Source organism: Atheta coriaria, unplaced genomic scaffold (genome assembly GCF_025399875.1).
Source record: "Atheta coriaria isolate IRGN ID8LTWV9N9 unplaced genomic scaffold, Caltech_Dcor_3.1 hic_scaffold_2_pilon, whole genome shotgun sequence".
NCBI classification, from domain to species: Eukaryota; Metazoa; Arthropoda; class Insecta; order Coleoptera; family Staphylinidae; genus Dalotia; species Dalotia coriaria.
Window position 1 is genome coordinate 1,713,407 of NW_027045444.1, and position 17,981 is coordinate 1,731,387.

At 30.5% G+C, this 17,981-nt stretch overlaps 3 protein-coding genes across 3 annotated transcripts in view; 1 reads left to right on the forward strand and 2 right to left on the reverse strand.

Annotated features, from left to right (window-relative positions):
• Nucleotides 1-158: 158 nt before the first annotated feature.
• LOC135798916 (high mobility group protein HMG-I/HMG-Y-like) lies at nt 159-2,004 on the reverse strand. The gene is made up of 3 exons (XM_065311903.1): nt 1,854-2,004; nt 803-1,044; nt 159-711 (listed from the first exon to the last, which is right to left on the reverse strand). The coding sequence occupies exons 2-3, from the start codon at nt 1,002-1,004 to the stop codon at nt 626-628; spliced, it is 288 nt and encodes a 95-aa protein (XP_065167975.1). The 5' UTR covers nt 1,005-1,044; nt 1,854-2,004; the 3' UTR covers nt 159-625.
• LOC135798897 (mitogen-activated protein kinase-binding protein 1) overlaps nt 1,251-17,981 on the forward strand; it is a 42,938-nt gene continuing 26,207 nt past the window's right edge. Inside the window, 2 exon segments of the mRNA XM_065311885.1 lie at nt 1,251-1,430; nt 6,618-6,946. The gene's annotated coding sequence lies outside the window, so the exon portion shown is untranslated.
• RpL32 (Ribosomal protein L32) lies at nt 5,151-6,213 on the reverse strand. The gene is made up of 4 exons (XM_065316323.1): nt 6,097-6,213; nt 5,861-5,962; nt 5,543-5,695; nt 5,151-5,356 (listed from the first exon to the last, which is right to left on the reverse strand). The coding sequence occupies exons 2-4, from the start codon at nt 5,951-5,953 to the stop codon at nt 5,198-5,200; spliced, it is 405 nt and encodes a 134-aa protein (XP_065172395.1). The 5' UTR covers nt 5,954-5,962; nt 6,097-6,213; the 3' UTR covers nt 5,151-5,197.

Genomic DNA, 17,981 nt, shown 5'->3' on the forward strand with positions numbered 1-17,981 from the left:
TAAATATGGTTGCCTACATCACAAAATGTAAAAAAATGTCTTTAACTCCATGCATCGACCGATAGATGTCGCACACAACACTACAAATAACTTCAATGTCAAAATTTCCACCATAAAAGCTTAAATTATTTCTAAATTTAAAATGAAACAGTGAAATATTAGGTAAATGCGTTTATTTGAAGAAAATTTCCTTTACTTCCTATTCTTTTTGAAACAGTGAAACATAAAGAACTGAAACGAATTTTTGTCTGTCATCAATGTGAACACAACGCTCTAATTTGTACATTTCGCTCCCAAGAGTTGATCCATCCGGAATCAACAACTAAATACACACACATCGATATTACATAATTAAAATAATCCACCACTCGGAAGGGGTGCTGCACTGTGTATGAATGTGCGCCGTTAAATACAAAATACAGAAATCTCTCAAATCTTAGAACGCTAATCGAATCTGAATGGCACTTCTAAACAAACCAGGACAATCTCTAATCTAATGTAGATGAACAAATTTATATTAATCATATGCTTCCATTTACTGTGTTGAACTTAACCTAATAATAATGTATGAATCGAAGATCTACGTGTTACGCGCGTTTCGCTTCTCCTCCAGCGGTGATCCTGCTTATTCGTCGTCCTCTTCGTTCTCCTCATCTTCTTCGGATGATTCCTTGGGTTTGTCGGATTTCCTTGGTCTTCCACGACGGCCAGCTAAGAGAAAAATGATAAAATTAGTTTTTTTATGTTTATTTAAGTATTTAATAAGTTTTTTGAGTGAATTCAGTTGGTTTAGTATACTTACTGCCGGCTTTAGCTTTGGGGCTCTTGACGACCTTCTTCTTGGTGCCCTTTGGCCTGCCACGGCCGCGCTTCGCCGGAGCTGGTGCCTCATCTTCGAGGGGTTTCACCACCTCTTTGCGGCCGCGCTTCTTTGGCGAGTCATTCTTAGGGGAAGCCTCTACTGCTGCCGCCTTGCGGCCACGCTTCGCTGGTTCGTCCGACATTTTGTTTTCGATTTTGAGACGAATGACGCTGATTTATAATCTGCAACAATAAAAAAAATCAATTAATTTTAGTACAAAACAACAAAATAAAAATTTTATTTATTGTTAAATGATTACTAACAATTTTTATGTAAAATTTTTAAATTTCGCGGTTTTATTTTGTTAGTTCATTATTTTGAAGCGAAAGTGACGCCACGCGATGTTCATTTGTTTCGCTTGTTTGTTGAGGTTAAGCGATGTGGCGGTTGTGAATGCCGAATATTCAAAAAAGAATCCACGAAAAAAAATTAATAAAATCAAATATGAGTGTATATCCATCGCCATGAGGATACACTTATAACAGCGTCGCTTGGCCGTATATATTGGCAGTGTTTGAGTTGTGGACGCGATGGCGCCATTTACGAATAATGCATTCTATTAAAACCGGTGAGTACAACACCCAAATTTATTTCATCGGTTAAACGACGCGGGCGCGCGGCGAAAAATATTTTCGAAATTCAAGCAAAAAATCCTCTTTGATTTCATATATTTTCCGATATTTTTCGTGTTGGTACTACGCCGGAAAATATTCACGAAGTTTGAGTACCGACGCGCCAAGCCGCGCGAACGTCAAGCGGCGGCCATCTCGGTTTGCGTTCGCGTCCCGCGCGCCGTATACAAATTCCCGAATTGCGCTGGATGTACGGCCGCCACGAATTATTTCCGCGGTGGTAAAAAATCGTACGTGTCGCGATGGAATTATTGCGTATTTTTGGCGGCGTCGGCGATTTTTGTGTGAATTATGCGCGTCGTTGGAGTGATGAGCGGCCGGCGTTATTTACAAAAACAAGCGAGTAGTGCGCAGCTTACCTCGGGATGCTGGGCAGGCGGTGTTGGCGTGTGTGGCGTGCTGAATGCGTGCGAGCGGAGCGGATTCTAGACAACGAATGAGCGAATGTGCGGCGCACGGTTCGCGCGTAGAACGCAGCGTCACCCAAGCGGCACCCTGATTGGCTGAGGGTTTGGGAAGACGCTGAAATGACGGTGGCGTGCACACAGGGGGCGCTGTTACTGCACAAGCCGAAGAAGTGCAAGCGACCGTTTGTGGATATTTTTATTTTCGAATATGTGGGAAAATCCACTGGGGTGCATGGGTTTTTGGTGCGTTGTGGAAGTTGGGATAGGTGCACCTGGTAAGCATCCCCTTTTTGTTGATTTGTTCGTTGCGTTGCTGAGGAAATTTATAATAAAAGAGGGAATAATATCAACGTGAGGTGTTGTATAAAAAAATTGGCGCCAAGAATAGCAAAACATGCATTTTAATCAATGCATTTCTTTAATTTTTTTGTTGAATATTGGTAATTTGGTATTGAGTGCTTTATTGTTTTTAATTTTGATGAAATTTGCGTGCAAGTTATATGCAAAAATTGACGAGACTAAAATTTTGTGCTTTTTGCAATTTCTTAGTTTTTTGTTCATAATTTATTAACAAAAATTGTTAGCATTTTCAAATTTGCAGATATGAAAGATAATAAGATTCTCTATCTAATTTTATCTTTATGGTTGTTTTATGTTCAATAGTTTGGGAGTTATTAGCTTCCAAACTTGAACAACACCAGGTTTAATTTTTTCTTGCAACGGTTTAATTTTTCGTTAATAATTTTTGAACAAAAATTGCTAGTAATTTCAAATTTTCAGATATTAAAGATAATAAGATTAGCTATCAAATTGTATCTGTATGGTTGTTTTATGCTCAATAGTTTGGGAGTTATTTGCTTCCAAACTTGAACAACACATGGTTTTATTTTTTCTTGCAACGCTTCAGTTTTTCATTAATATCTAATTAACAAAAATAGTTAGACATTTCTAATTTGCATATATTAAAGATAATAAGATTAGCTATCAAATTTGATATAAGTTAGTGTTTTACGTCCTATAGTTTAGGAGTTATTAGCTTCCAAACCTGGACAACAGCAGGTTTTAATTTTTCTTACATCAGTTTAGTTTTTTGTTAATAATTTATTAACAAAAATTGTTAGAAATTTTAAATTTGCAGATATTAAAGATAATAAGATTCTCTATCTAATTTTATCTTTATTGATCTTTTATGTTCAATAGTTTTAGAGTTATTAGCGTCCAAAGTTGAACAACGTCTGGTTGTATTTTTTTCTGCAATGGTTTAGTTTTTCGTTAATAACTTTTTAACGAAAAATGTTAGAATTGTCAAATTTGTAGATATTAAAGATAAGAATATTAGCTATCTAATTTTATATCAGTGATTGTTTTATGTTCAATAGTTTGGGAGTTATTAGCTTCCTAACTTGAACAACACCAGGTTTTAATTTTTCTTGCAACGGTTCAGTATTTCGTTAATAATTTATTAACAAAAATGGATAGAAACTTCAAATTTGCAAATATTAAAGCTAATAAGATTCTCTATCTAATTTTACCTGTATGGTTGTATTACGTTCAATAGTTTAGGAGTTATTTGCTTACAAACGTGGTTATATGCTTATATTGCAACGGTTCAGTTTTTCGTTAATAATTTATTAACAAAAATTGTTAGAAATTTTAAATTTGCAAATATGAAAGATAATAACATTCTCTATCTAATTTTATATTTATGGATGATTTATGTTCAATAGTTTTAGAGTTATTAGCGTCCAAAGTTGAACAACGCCAGGTTGTATTTTTGTTGCAATGGTTTAGTTTTTCGTTAATACCTTTTTAACCAAAAATGTTGGAATTTTCAAATTTGCAAATATTAAAGATAATAAGATTGTCTATCTAATTTTATATAAGTGAATTTTTTCGTTGAATAGTTTTCGAGTTATTAGCTTACCAACTTAAGCATCTCAAAATTATTATTGTTCTGCAATAGTTTATTTTTTTGTTAATAACTTTTATGCGAATTATTTTATTAATTTGAAATTTATGTTTATTGAAGATAATAAAAGTATCTATCAGATGGTGTATAATTTGTTGCTTTATGTTAAATAGTTTGGGAGTTATTAGTTTCTAAATTCGAAATTTCGTTTTTCTATACATTTGGTCATTATCTCGTTTATAATTTTTAGGCAAAATATTTTATTTACTTGAATTTTGTATATATTAAAGCTAATAAGATTCTGTATCTAATTTTATATAATTTTTTATCACTTGATAATTATTTAGTGAGTTATTCACCTTCAAACTTAAAATTTCAATTTTCTGTGACAGTTTAGTTTTTTGATAATAACTTTTAAGCCACAAAGTCCATAGACTTCAATTTTGCACACATTGAAGAAATTAAAATTCTCTATCTAACGGTATGCAATTTGTTGCTAAATAATGAATATTTTCGAAGTTATACGGATGTAAACTGAAAGTATAGTAAAATATTTACATTTTTTCATGCAAAAGTTTAGTTTTCTTTGAATAACTTTTAAAGTAAATGTCACTAGGCTCAAATTTAGTATTCTGATAGTAAATACAATTATCTAACCATTTGTGTATAATTTAAGTGAATAGTTTAGTATAGGTGTTATTAATTAATTAAATATTGGAACACCTTCACATTTTGTATCATAGTAATTTTTTAAATAATTTTCCAAATAAAACTATACAATGATTTAAATCCACAAAATATCAAAAGTCACAAGATACCAGACCTAAGCAAGACTGATTAATAATAACTCAGTTATTACAGAGTTATTACTCAAGTAAATGACTCGAATTTCCCTTAAAACGGAAAGTAATATAAAAGTAAATAATAATATTACTGACATTCACTTCAAACTGGGAGAACTTCTAAAGAATTAAACTCTCCATCGAATTCTATATGAAATATAATCTTTTAACTATAAAATTATGCATTACAAACTAAAGAAACTGATATTCTCAGAATCCTTTTACGGTATCACTAGTTTTCCGCTTATATCTTCGCAGCAAAAAGATAATATAAAGATCATTTGCATTCTTACTAATTCAACAAGCCAGAGAAAACCCAAGTATTAAAAAAATAATTGCAAAGTTATATGCTTATTACCACAAACATAAGAAACCTGCAAAGCTTAAACATTAGAACAAAAAATGAAAATCACTACTCACCAATCGTCCACTAAACAAAACCTTTAACTATTACACCTGTTCTGTATACTACATGTTGGGTGATACTAAAAGAGTGTGTTTAGTTTTTCTCTTTTTTTTTTATTATTAAACTTTAATCAAACAGCTTATTCATTCTCTTGGCTGCGGAGGCGTGCGTGTCCGTTGGTCAAACGGATCGACAATTGCTGCGCCCGCTCGACGATCTCCTTGCGCTTCTTTGACGAGACGCCGTGCGCGATCTCACCGCAGAATTTCCTATTCTGCATCATCAGGACTTCCAATTCCTTTAAAAAATTATCAAAGAAAAAGTAATATTAATATAAATTATTAATATTTATACAAAAATATTAATTTTAAATAAGTTAAAAGTCAGTTAAAGAGTGAAATCATGGAATTTCAGTCGCAAATTACCATTAAGTACCATCATGTTGGTTTAATTTAAGTAATATGATTGATATTGTGGTGTATACCTTAACATTATGTACCAACACCTTCCTGAAGCCAGTAGGAAGCATGTGCTTGGTTTTGGCTGCTGAACCATAACCAATGTTGGGCATCAGGAATTGGCCCTTGAAGCGCCTGCGGACACGATTGTCAATACCCTTGGGTTTACGCCAGTTACGCTAAAAATAACACAAAATATTAAATTTCTGCAATTCAAAAGCTAAAAATAAACTAATTTTTTAAATAATCAGCAAAATTTTACAACATTTAAACATTCAGTCGCAAATTACCAATAAACATCATTTTATACACACTATAAAATTATTAATAATATAATTTATTACCTTAAGCTTGCCATAGCGATCAGATTGGTGCCTGATGAACTTCTTCGTGCGTTTCTTGAGGATCGTCGGCCTGTACACTGGACGAATAGCCATTCTGCTAACCTAAAAATGTCAACGCAATGTTTACATGTGATTTATTTAATGAAAACAATAATTATGCAGGGAAATATTAGTATGTGATTGTACTTTTATGAAAATAGGATTGATACAATTAAAGTTTAGGTGATAATACTTACGGATTGTTTAAATATTTAAAGAAAACAAATCCGTGTTCAACTTTTAGATGTTGCACGGACGAGAGACGTGTAGGTAGAGACTTGTTTAGCGCTCAGGTTGGTATCACCCGTACCAACCAAAAATAATCTAGTTACTTTTTTTGACAGTTTATTTATTTACTCTTTTATTTTGTTTAGTAATTATTGATTTATTATATTATAATAGTTATTTATAAATTGTTTCAAGTGTTGAATAGTATAATTTAATAGGATTTATTGTTTTTATGCGTTTAAAAGTTTAAAAATTTGAATTATTTTTGCGGTTTAGTGACATCTGGTTACTTTCAAAATGGTGGGGTAGATTTCGTTTTAAAACAAGAAAATAATTACTTAAAACACTATTTTTAACAGTTAAAAAAATAATATGGAGTATAAATAATGTTTATTTAATAGTTTTACATAGTTTATTAGTTATTTTCGTATTAATATTAGCAATTTTTAGTTTTAATAACTCCATCGTGTTGTTTCGTGCATGTTCGTAGAATGTCGCAGCTGGAAACGATGGAAACCAATATGGCCTTGATCCTCGCCGAGGCTGGCACAGTCGGCTCCTGGCTGGTCGCGTAATCAACAATAATAATCACGATCGCGGTGAAGAATGGTCGCTGGCCGCCTTCCGCGTCGCCCACGATTCCAAGACGCGTGTGCGCGATGACCACTGCAGTGCAATAAAAATACCATCCATTGAAATATATCAGTCGCAATTGTCGCTGCGCATCGATCTCTTCAATCCTCATCACATCTTCCACAGCCAGTGGTGAACGGTGCGCGGTGATTAGCTGTATATCTGGAATATCAAACCTAGAGACAGGTGAGTGTTTTGTTTTTTCGTTTGTTTACAGCATGGCGTCCGCAATCGCCTGCAGGTACAAACATGAAACGTGCATAAAACATCGAATGTTGTCGCGTACTTTACTATGCGGTGAATGTTTATTTCTCGTGCTCATTCAACATTCAACAAACGTGCGGTATGTTTTGCGTTGTGTAATGTTGTGAGTTGCTTAGATTCATCCGATGTACGTAACGGTATGGTGTAGTTTGTTTTTTCTTCTTGCAAACAAATGAATGGGTAAACAACATGGATGACTAGGAGTGCTTGTAGGGGTGGAGCATGTTTTTGTTTGGTTTCTTGGTGATAACTGTGAGGTGGATGGAGATATGAAAGTCAAATTTGGTTTATAGGAAGTTGAGTTATTACTACGTAATATACGTTTTAGATATTATTGTTTGTGCAGGTAGTTTTTTTGTAGTTAACCTGGAAAAGTCATTAATGTATGTGTTTGACATTTTTTACTTTTGAGGTTATAATTTTGAAACTATGCAGGTTAGGGTTTTCAAATTTTTACACATTATGCACAATTACTGCTTTTATTTAAATTAGTTTAGTTTAGTTAATTCGGATAATTAGTTTTTGTGTATTTTATTAGTAAACTTGGAGTTTAAAAAAGAAAAATTTCTGGTTGTATGTATTGTTAGTTTTTTGTTGATAACTATTGATTGCAGAGTGGTAATTACATCAAACTAGTTTTTTTATAAACTTCCATTAACGTCGCACATAGTCCAATTTAAATAATGTAATTGTCTCCCGTAGTTTTTTTTGTAATTCAACGACAAAGTTGAAAATATTAAATTTTTCATGTTTTTTACTTTTGAGGTTATAACTTTGAAACTATTTAAGGTACATTGTTCTTACTTTCGTAAATTATGCACAATTAGTGCTTTTATCGTAATTTGCATAGTTTATTACTATAGAGAAGTTTGTTTTTATGTAATTAATTCGTAAACTTGTACATTAGTAAAGAAAAATTGCTGTATAACCGAATTGTTAGTTTTTTGTTAATAACTTTTTATTAAAACGTGATCTATACTTCAAATTTTTAGTAAACAAAGTAGAATAACTCATAAATATGATTCCGTTTAAATAATAAAATTATCTTTTGTAGTTTTTCTGTAATTATAGTTTTAATATTAAAATTTGTTGTTTTTGACATTTTTTAGTTTTGATGTTATAACTTTTAAACCAAACAAGTTACAGTTTTTAACATTTTCAATTTTATAAACAATTAAATTGTTTAACCAAATAAGTATTACTCATTTATTTTCGATAATTAGATTCTGAGTAATTAAATGTGAAACTTTAAGAAAACTTTAAGAAACTTTATGAAAAACTATTTATTTTTGTTGATAACAGTTAAACAATAACAGGTACGTATGTGAAATGTGCTCTACATAAACTATAATAAACACTCTACATAATGCAGTTTAAATAATTCATTTTTATTGCGTAGTTTTCAAGTAGTTAACCTGCAAAGTGAAATATAGTGATAAATGCATTTGGTTTCTTTTTTAGTTAATAACATTTATACTATCAATGTTATACTTACCAAATATGGATTATTTTAAAGTTTATTAATCTACAATCAAAATATATACTATTGGGATATTTTCATACAGTAGTTTATCCGTAATTTAATATTAAAATATGAAATGTTTTAAAACTTTTGTTTTGTGAGTCATACTTCACTCAATGAATGAGTTCGAATTGAAAACTGATAAGAGGCGAGCCCAATGAAATTCCCAATCGATTAATGTATCATTCATACTCTTTCATTATCATGGCTTTCTTGCTTTTGTTTTGTTTTGTTGTGTTTTAATTATAGCCATAGTCGAGATTCCGGAGAGAGGATGAGATGAGATAAAGGTTCACACGCGTGTTTTGATTTTGTTTGTTTGTTTGGGTGAATAGTTTAGTTATTAATTAATAACAAGGGAACTATTTGGGTTATAATAATGTTTGTTTAGGAAATTGATTCAGAATTAAATTCTACACATTCGTAGGTAAATATTTTGTTGTTAAGATGATAGGATAAAAAGTTATTAACAATTAAAATTGAAGTTTGTAGAAAAAAATTATAAAATTGAACTTAATTAGTCTGTAACTTTTAATTAAAACCTGTTATCAGTGATATCTTGATACTGTGGGGTGCAGAATTTAATAATGAATAGATTTCTGAAAGAATTTTCAAAATAAGTTGATCAGTTTTCGAGTTATTAATGAATAACTTGAGCATTGCAATAATAATAGTGGTGCGCCAAGTAATGATACTGCAACAATATTAGGGAATTACTTGAAAACTATCAGTGATAAGAACCCAATTCTTTCAAAAATGTATTCTTAATTAAATTTTTCATCTAGTTGGTTTAGAATTTTGCTGTTGGGATTTTTGCATAAAAAGTTATAAACAATTAAAATTAGATTTTGTCAAAATTTACATAAAAATTGTTATAAATTGGTCTATAATTCCTGATATAAAACTGCCATCAATCATATTTATTCATAATCAGATCAACAATTTAACAATTAAAAGCCTTCTGAAGAAATTTTCGAAATAACTTGATTCATTTTTAAGTTATTAATGAAAAACCGAACTGTTGCAATAATACTAGTAGTGGCGCACCAAATACTGTTATTACAATAATATTTATGAATTACTTCCAACCTATCAGTGATAACAATACAATTCATTCGAAAATAGATTCTTAACTGAATTCTATATTTATTTCTTATATAACTTTGTTGATAGGATTATTGCATAAAGAGTTATTAACAATTAAAGTTAAATTTAATCAAAATTTGCTTGAAAATTATTATAAATTGATCCATAACTTCTGATATATAACTGCTAGCAACAAAATTTTTACAAAATCACATTCACAATTTAACACTTAAACGTCCCCTGAAGAAATTTTCAAAATAAATTCAATATTTTAAAAGTTATAAACAAAAAACTAAACCTTCAACTCTATTTCTACTACCACCTACGAACAAAAACCACAATAAAACATGTTTACATAATTATTCATTATCATAAACATACAACACTGCTTGCAGCTGTCATACGTCGCTAATCATCGCTCTAAATTGATAAAACAACTGCAACCTCGCGCATGTACTCGTATTATGTATACTTACTGCAGTAATTAAACAGCGAGTCCAACGCACTAAAAATAAAACCACTTCGGTTGCTTGCACTCTGACTGTGCGATGATTAAACATTTATTGGGGGCACGCCGTGCGCCGATTGTTGTAAATTTAGACGCGGCGAGAGCGACAAGCGAACGTGTAACTTTTGATTAAAAAGCTTAAAATGAGCCAAAGAGGCGTAATTAATCGCGCCGCGCGAATTTCGAGAGCGGCGAATTAACTACGTATGAATTTTATCCGGGATAATAGAATCTACTAATCTCATTCTCAGACGTGTGGCATGGAGGAGAAGAGCAGGGAAGTGAAGTGAAGTGAAGTGAGGTATTGTTATGTGAGAGAATTTCATTTCATTTAATTTTGAGTGAATTGTGATGGAGTTTATCTTGGATAAGAGGTGAAAAGGGTTATAAGTCAGAAAGTATTAATTTTATACTTTTGAAAATTTTAGGGATTGAAGATAATTTAATTTTTGAGTTGTTGGTATATAATTTATTAATTTATTATTATTAGTTTTTATGTAATTTAAAAAAAAAAACTGAAAAATAGGATAAAAATTATGATTTTTGATAGTTTTTTGTTAATAACAATTAAACTATTGTAGTCAGAGTTATTAAATTTGTTAGAGATAAACTGGAAGTACTATTGAATATATTTGCGTTTTAATATTTATTATTTATTAATTAGTTTTCGCGTAATTAACATTTAAAGCTAATAGTTGATCATAATTGAAATAACTTGAAAACTATTAATATTTGAAGTTTGCCTTTTTCATATATTAAAGATACCTAAAATTGGGATTTAATGAGGTGTTCTTCATTAAAATATATTGATTAGTTTTGGAGTAATTAAGTGGTAAACTATGGCTGCGTTTTTTCGGAAATTTGTTAGTGTTATATCAGGTGAAATCGGGTTTTAGTTCAAAAAGTATTAATATTACTCATTTGAACATTTTAGAGATGAAAGATTCTTTAATTTTTGAAGTATTGATATTTTATTTATTAATTTTTGATGATTAGTTTTTATTTAATTAAATAAAAACTCAATATATTATGATTATTTATCAAAAACTAAAAATATTCACCTACATGACTTTGATTGAAGGTTAGGTTTATGAAATGACAAACAGTTATGCATACCTTTAACATATTATTAGATTATGTAGCAATATTAGTACTTACTTACTTAGTTAATATAAGTTACAGTTGCTTTTTGTTTGGCTTCGTTCTCGAATCTACCCGAATTAAAGTTTAGGCAAGTCACGGAGTGCAATGGCATTGAAACTTTGGTAAACTCGGTTTGGTAAACTTACAACTAACTTTAGGTAAAGTCGAAACAACTAAAATTATAGAAATTGGTTTTATTGTTCTTGTCGGTATTGTTTCTTCGGCGAAGAAGAAAAAGAAGAAAAAAACACGAGATGCGAATAAATTATATTAATTATTGAGTAAATTAGCGAAGGAAACGCCTTGTGATCTTGCTACATGTGAAAACATCTGTTTTTATTAATTCATTATAATTAAATATTAATTATTTTCGTTGATGAAAGATGAATGGAAATTGAATTGAAAACAACAAACATGGATTATTTTTTATTCCATAAAATAATTAATTCATGTAAATTAATAAGTAATTGATTATTAGTTCAGGGATTGCATTGGTTTTAATCTCTTACAGTTTTAAAATGTTTGACATAAAAAATATATTCTTTTTAAATATAAACTTTCAGAGTTAATAATTGCTACTAAACTATTTATTAATAACTAATTATGACAATTGAAATACGTACAGCATTGACTCAACTATCTTCGCAATAAATTTATAGCATGCATCTTTTTTTAATTAATTATTATTAACCAAATATTGAGAGAATTGTTTTCTTTATCTATTTTGTTTAGAATTTTTTATCGAATCAAACATGTTTTATTAATAATATTTTTCAAATATAAGTTAGAAGCTAGTTTATAACAAAAATAAACATTTTTACAAATATCATAACATTTTGTGTGATAAAATTGACAAAATGTTGTTATGCGTATTTAGAAAGGACTGGAAGTAACTGTAGAACTGAAGGAATAAATAAATATAGCATAAATAGTTTTTAAATAATCAGCAAAAGAATAATTCTCACACTAAACACACATTCTATGACTATATAAATATAAATTACACGAAATCAATACTTAATCTTAACATACAAACATAACATCATCGTATCTACTCGTATATCAATGATTAAATTAATTTGTCATACGATAGTTAATTATTTTTCTACGCTCATTACAACGTGATATCTTAATAAACAAATTACTTTTCCACTTTATAATTACTTTATATTTTTTACGTTACTTTACTTTACTTTATAAAATTCAAACCTAATCTAATTTAACATAAAATGCAAATAAACAGCACCGAAATTAAAAATTCGCCACTTTTTACCGCGTCATGCATCGCGGCCATCATCAAAGTATAAGTACCTACGTATATAACTATGTACAATTATCTATTCCGACGTGGATGGAGATCCATCACGCCGCGATGGAACGCGATAGAACGCGCTGGACGGAATTACGGCTCGGAACGCTCGTCATGCAAATGCAAATACGGTATGCAGATACTACGTTCATAACTCGACTAGCAGGCAGATATTAGACTATTACTATTACCTGTCTGCCTGCACTTTTCACCTTTCTCTTTGGTTTTGCTGCTGCCGCTTGCCGCAGAGAGCGCAGAGAAATGGGAAAGAAAGAAAGAAAAGAAAGAAAGAGGTTTTGATAGGTTTTTGATTCCCTGCTGTGCTCGATAGGCTTAAAATCGGATGAGAAATTTGTATTTTATGCACTAGTACATCAAAAAGCAATCTAATTAATAATTAAGTTATATTGAAGACGGGAAATTGTTTTGTATATCTGGAAAATAGGAAAAAATTATTTTTTGTGAAAATTTATGTTATTTTGTCGATAGGGAAAGATAACAGCCACTGATAATTTGATTTCTTGATTTAGTTTAAGTTTTTCATTTTGTTAACTCAATTTTTATTACAACTTAAACTTAAAACTATTTTTTATCAACTAAATCATCAATTTTTTGAAAAAATATTATATTTATCGTAAACTAGCTTTTGCCCGCGTCTTCGTCCCGGTAGTGTTTAATAAAAATGTAATTCGTTTTTACTTTCTTAATCTAGACATAGTCTGTGTCAATTCTATCAATGAGATTCCCAATTTTATTTTAAAGAAATTAATTATATAAAAAAATTGCTAATAATGCACTTCAGCGCGCCATCGCGGATTCAACTATTTAACTATAACTATGATTGAATCTCAATGCCAACTTTTATCCTATAGAAAAGTACTGTCTTTAGGGTTTTCCCAGCAATTATTCAAATTTTTCTCGCCGTTAAAACCATCCTTGGACTGTAACAAACATTTAAATAGTAGAATTGGCCAAATTGGTCTAGGCGTTGTTGAGTTATGCGCTTACCAACAGATTTTGCGATTTATTTTTATATTATAGAATACGTATGTTTCCAATCATAATAAGACAGTTTTTCATATAAATTAAAAGAAAAAGGTTGTAATTTTTTCATGATATTGTTGTTGAACCTTATTTCAAGACAGTTTATCAAAATTATCATCATGCATATGAAAAAGTTGCGAAAATCGTAAACAATACAAATTGATAGAGTAGTAATACTAAAACCTCTTCTAAACATTAAATTTTGATGAAAATTAACATTAATTTATGGCGTTTTGGAGCTACTAATGTCCTTTAACAGCTTTATTTCAACATTTTTCGCTATTTTATGGCCATAAAATAAATATTCTATCTTCCTAGATAGATAAAATGTCATTTACCACTCGTAAAACACAAAAGAAGAAATTTATTTGTCAATAATTTCAATAAAAACACATTTTCTCTGCACTTGAATTTATAAATAAATATTTTACAACTCTAGTAGGTACCTATCCAATCCAATAATAAATTTATACTTAAAGTTGACTTTAACTTAGTATAGGTTAGTTTAATGATTGCTTTCTTTGAATGTGCTTTATGTTTGTTCTTAATTTCTTTCCTCCTCGCAGTTTTAATTCGTTTAATTGTTCGAAGGCGCGCCAGCCGTCCATTCTTTCGACTAGTTCGCTGGCTCGTTTTTTTTTTCTTCTTCCTCTGCTATGCAGTGTGTGAGCCTGCCACACGCAACGCAGGAGGCAGCCGGCGCAGTCTATAATGGTCACACGAACACACGCGCGGCCTAATGTAACCACACCTAACTAATTTTTCATTCAATTAGGACGTTGGGCGAGTTACTAGTGAATAGTGCACGATGCACACTGTACTATACTATGCCACACGCGCGATAGTTGCTACTATGTTGGAACTAACACAAAAGAGATAAAAATGAAAAGAGTAAAGAGCAAAGAATGGAATAGTTTGCCAAAGGGCCGTGCCCATAACTGCAGCTATCATTTATCAAGATCATACTATCATGTAGTAGTGTATTAGGTTATATGTTATAATATTAGGGAAGATAAAATGTGTTTTTTGTTTAAATTGAAAAAGAATTCACTTAATTTTTATTACTTTGGAGTGGAAAATTACATTTTTTTGACTTGGTAGATAAAAATATTTATTTTTTGTGTCGTAGGAAAGTGAAAAATGTTTAAATTTGACAATTTCGCTTGAATTTTCTTATTTTTTAGCTGTAAAATTATAATGTTGTTTAAAATGCTTATTAGGAAGGAATTTTCTAACATTTTAACCAATTTACTGGCTCAAAGGCACAGAAAATTAACGTGAAATAACCAAATACAGTAGAGTCCGTTTAGTATGACTCCGCCTATATTGACCAACCGGTTATTATGACGTAATTACACAGGAAGTTTGGTTTTCATATAATATTCTTTAGCATTTTACAAAACGCTTTGTATGACGTCCGCTTGTTATGACGTGTTTTTCAGTTCCCTTCGATGTCATTATAAACCATGGCTGGCCAATCCCAGGCCCGCGGGCCACGAGGTGGCCCGCCAGGACATTTGAATTTGCCCGCCGCACAAACCAAAGTTGGAACTTTTGTATATGTATAATATTTTATGTATGAATGGCCATAGTCTGTGGCCCGGTGCTGCCGCATTCTAAAAAAATTGGCCCTCCAGGAAAATCCATTGGCCCGCCTTGTTATAAACGGACTCTACTGTATATTATTTTCTTCAAAATTTGTGTTTTAAATAGATTTTCATGCATTTTCTTGACTTCATGATGAAAACTGTTTTATTATTAATAAAAATGTCCATATATTTATGATAAGAAAGATATTTTTGTTGAAATTGTTGGTTTAGTTGGTTTAAATCTACATTTTCCGTTGTAAACTCTTAGTTTTATTCTTAACACTACTTATGACATCAATGTTGATTTAACAAAGCTGTAAAACTGACGTTGGATAAGCGAAATGACATCAGTTTTGAGTTAATAGCTGTGATTACATAGTTTTTCCGAATTTTATTTTTCCCTTGAAAAATAAAACATAATAAAAACACATTATCTATTTTTGAGTAATAATATTTTATTACTTTTCATGTATTTTCATAAATACAGTTATTAATTAAATAATTAATTTAAGACGACATAAATTCTGTTATGTTATATATTGTATGTTATATTACGTTACGTTAGGAAATTTGTGCAGTATTTAAAGTTTACGGTTAGTTTAGTTTAGTTTAACGTGAAAAGCGTTCAACTGTTTAGTGTTTATACTTGTACATTTGCACCGTGTGTTTGTTAAGTTGGGTTGAGTTCAGTTGCATGTTTGCTGCTTGCTCTCTTTGTGGGCACGCGTTTAACGAGTCTAAGTGAGTCGCGTGGAAAATCGTCACGCGATTTAAACGCGAACTAATCATCCGTTAACTGGTTAAACGGGCTAACTACTCTGGTCTAGAACGCGCGGCATCTAGGCGAGAAAGAGATTCATCTGATAGAAATGGTTGCAGATACAGTAATAAGAAGAGATGTTGGATATAATTAATATTATTTGCTAGAGTCGTAGAAGTTTTATTAGAAAAGTAGAAAAAAGATTGTTTTTGTATGCATTTTTTTTACATTTGAGATTAGAACTTTAGACCTATTACTACTGCTAGTATAAAATATTTAGGGATGATTCCTACTTCAATTTCTGATCGATTTATGTGATATTCATTACTTTGTGATTATTTGTTTCTGAGAAATTCATTAAAATTGATGGAGAATTATGTGGAAAATTTGGAATCATGATACAGTTTTTTGCTTTTATGAGTCATTTATTCGTCCTAATTAAACAGAAATAGACACGTGTATCAAATTTGTCACAGGTGTACTAGAACTAATATTAAACATAATGACGCAGTAATTATTGGTCGTTAATTATTAGTTTTGTTTTAATTTTTTGCTAAATATCAGTTTTTCATCTTCCAGACATTTTTTTACATTTAAGGTTATATCTTCCAAGCTATCAATACCTCAAACATCAATTTTATGCACATTAAATTCAATTAAATTTCTAATTTAAAGATGTGTCATTTATTAATTTATCGGTATTACTTTTCGAGTAATTAGCTGTGAAACGTAAATAAAATATTAGATTAACACGTGAGAAAACATGTAATGAATAAATAGAGATAAAAATTGATTATTTGATGATAAATGATGGACAAAAATATACACATGTTTCTAGTTTATATCATAATATCATAAACAAATAAAATTTACTCCGGAAAACAATATACTTATCAAAATTAATATAAAAAAATAAATAAGTTTGGCCTAGAAATTAACACAGAACATGAATTTTTTTATATATTAGGTTATAACTCCCAAAATATTCATACGTCATGATTCATACTCCCTCAGAACAATATTCAATAAAATGCTTCATTTATTCATATATCACTCATCAACATACGATAATTATTTATCATAAAACTATCATAAAATGAATTACACGCGTGTAAACAAAAGTATGATTCGACGTGACAAGTTTTTATTTTATTTTATTATTATTAATAGTACTTAAATCGCTTGGTTAGTGATTAATTTTTGATTTACGGCGGTCATTACTGTATCTTTAATGAACTCATCATCAGCGCGAGCATCCTTCGTCGCTCCTTTAACCAATTTTCGCCTCGACCTCGGACTGTTTCCATTAGTAGTTAACTAGGTCTCAGCGAAATTGCTCGTCTAGTGGGCGGGGTGGCTGTGGGTGCTCCAGGTCTCGTATACTACCTTAAAGTCATCCTAGTTGAGTTTAGTTTATAAACCGCAATCTAACCTCCAACTTGTAGTTATTAATAAATAATTGTTTTTCACATTCCAGTCAAGTTTTTGCCTGGATTTTGTTTTTAGTAAGAATTTATTGGTTTAAAATGAATATTTTGTTGTTTAATGCGGGATTTATTGAGGAAAATGTGTAGAAATGGGTATAAAGTGACGAGGGCGACATCTATTTGGGTTTAAAATAGGTTATGCTGAGATTTAATAGGTTAAAATCGAAATAATCTGTTGGAACTTAAATTTTATGATTTTTTTGTGCAAATTTTGATGTATTTTGTTGTTTAACGTGGAATATATCGCGGATATGTAAGCAAAGTGGCGTTTTAACTTGTGGGCGACCTCTATTGATAGATATATAGTACTATTTTGCTTTAATATAGGTTATGTTGTGTTTTAACAGGTTAAAAAACCAAAATAATCCGTTGGAACTTAAATTTTACGGCTTTTTGGTGCAAATTTTGATGAATTTTGTTGTTTAACGTAGAATTTATTACCGAAATATTAACAAAGTAACTCTTTTTAACTTGTGGGCGACATCTATTGACAGATTTATGGCACTATT

What these genes read in the sequence shown, in the direction of transcription:
- LOC135798916 (XM_065311903.1), bottom strand. Translation starts at nt 1,004, where the DNA reads ATGTCGGACGAACCAGCGAAGCGTGGCCGCAAGGCGGCAGCAGTAGAG. An exon ending in CCCCAAAGCTAAAGCCGGCA is followed by an intron (nt 712 to 802) that starts GTAAGTATACTA and finishes TTTTTCTCTTAG; the next exon opens with CTGGCCGTCGTGGAAGACCA.
- RpL32 (XM_065316323.1), bottom strand. Translation starts at nt 5,953, where the DNA reads ATGGCTATTCGTCCAGTGTACAGGCCGACGATCCTCAAGAAACGCACG. An exon ending in ATCGCTATGGCAAGCTTAAG is followed by an intron (nt 5,696 to 5,860) that starts GTAATAAATTAT and finishes TGTTATTTTTAG; the next exon opens with CGTAACTGGCGTAAACCCAA. An exon ending in TGTTGGTACATAATGTTAAG is followed by an intron (nt 5,357 to 5,542) that starts GTATACACCACA and finishes AATTTTTTAAAG; the next exon opens with GAATTGGAAGTCCTGATGAT.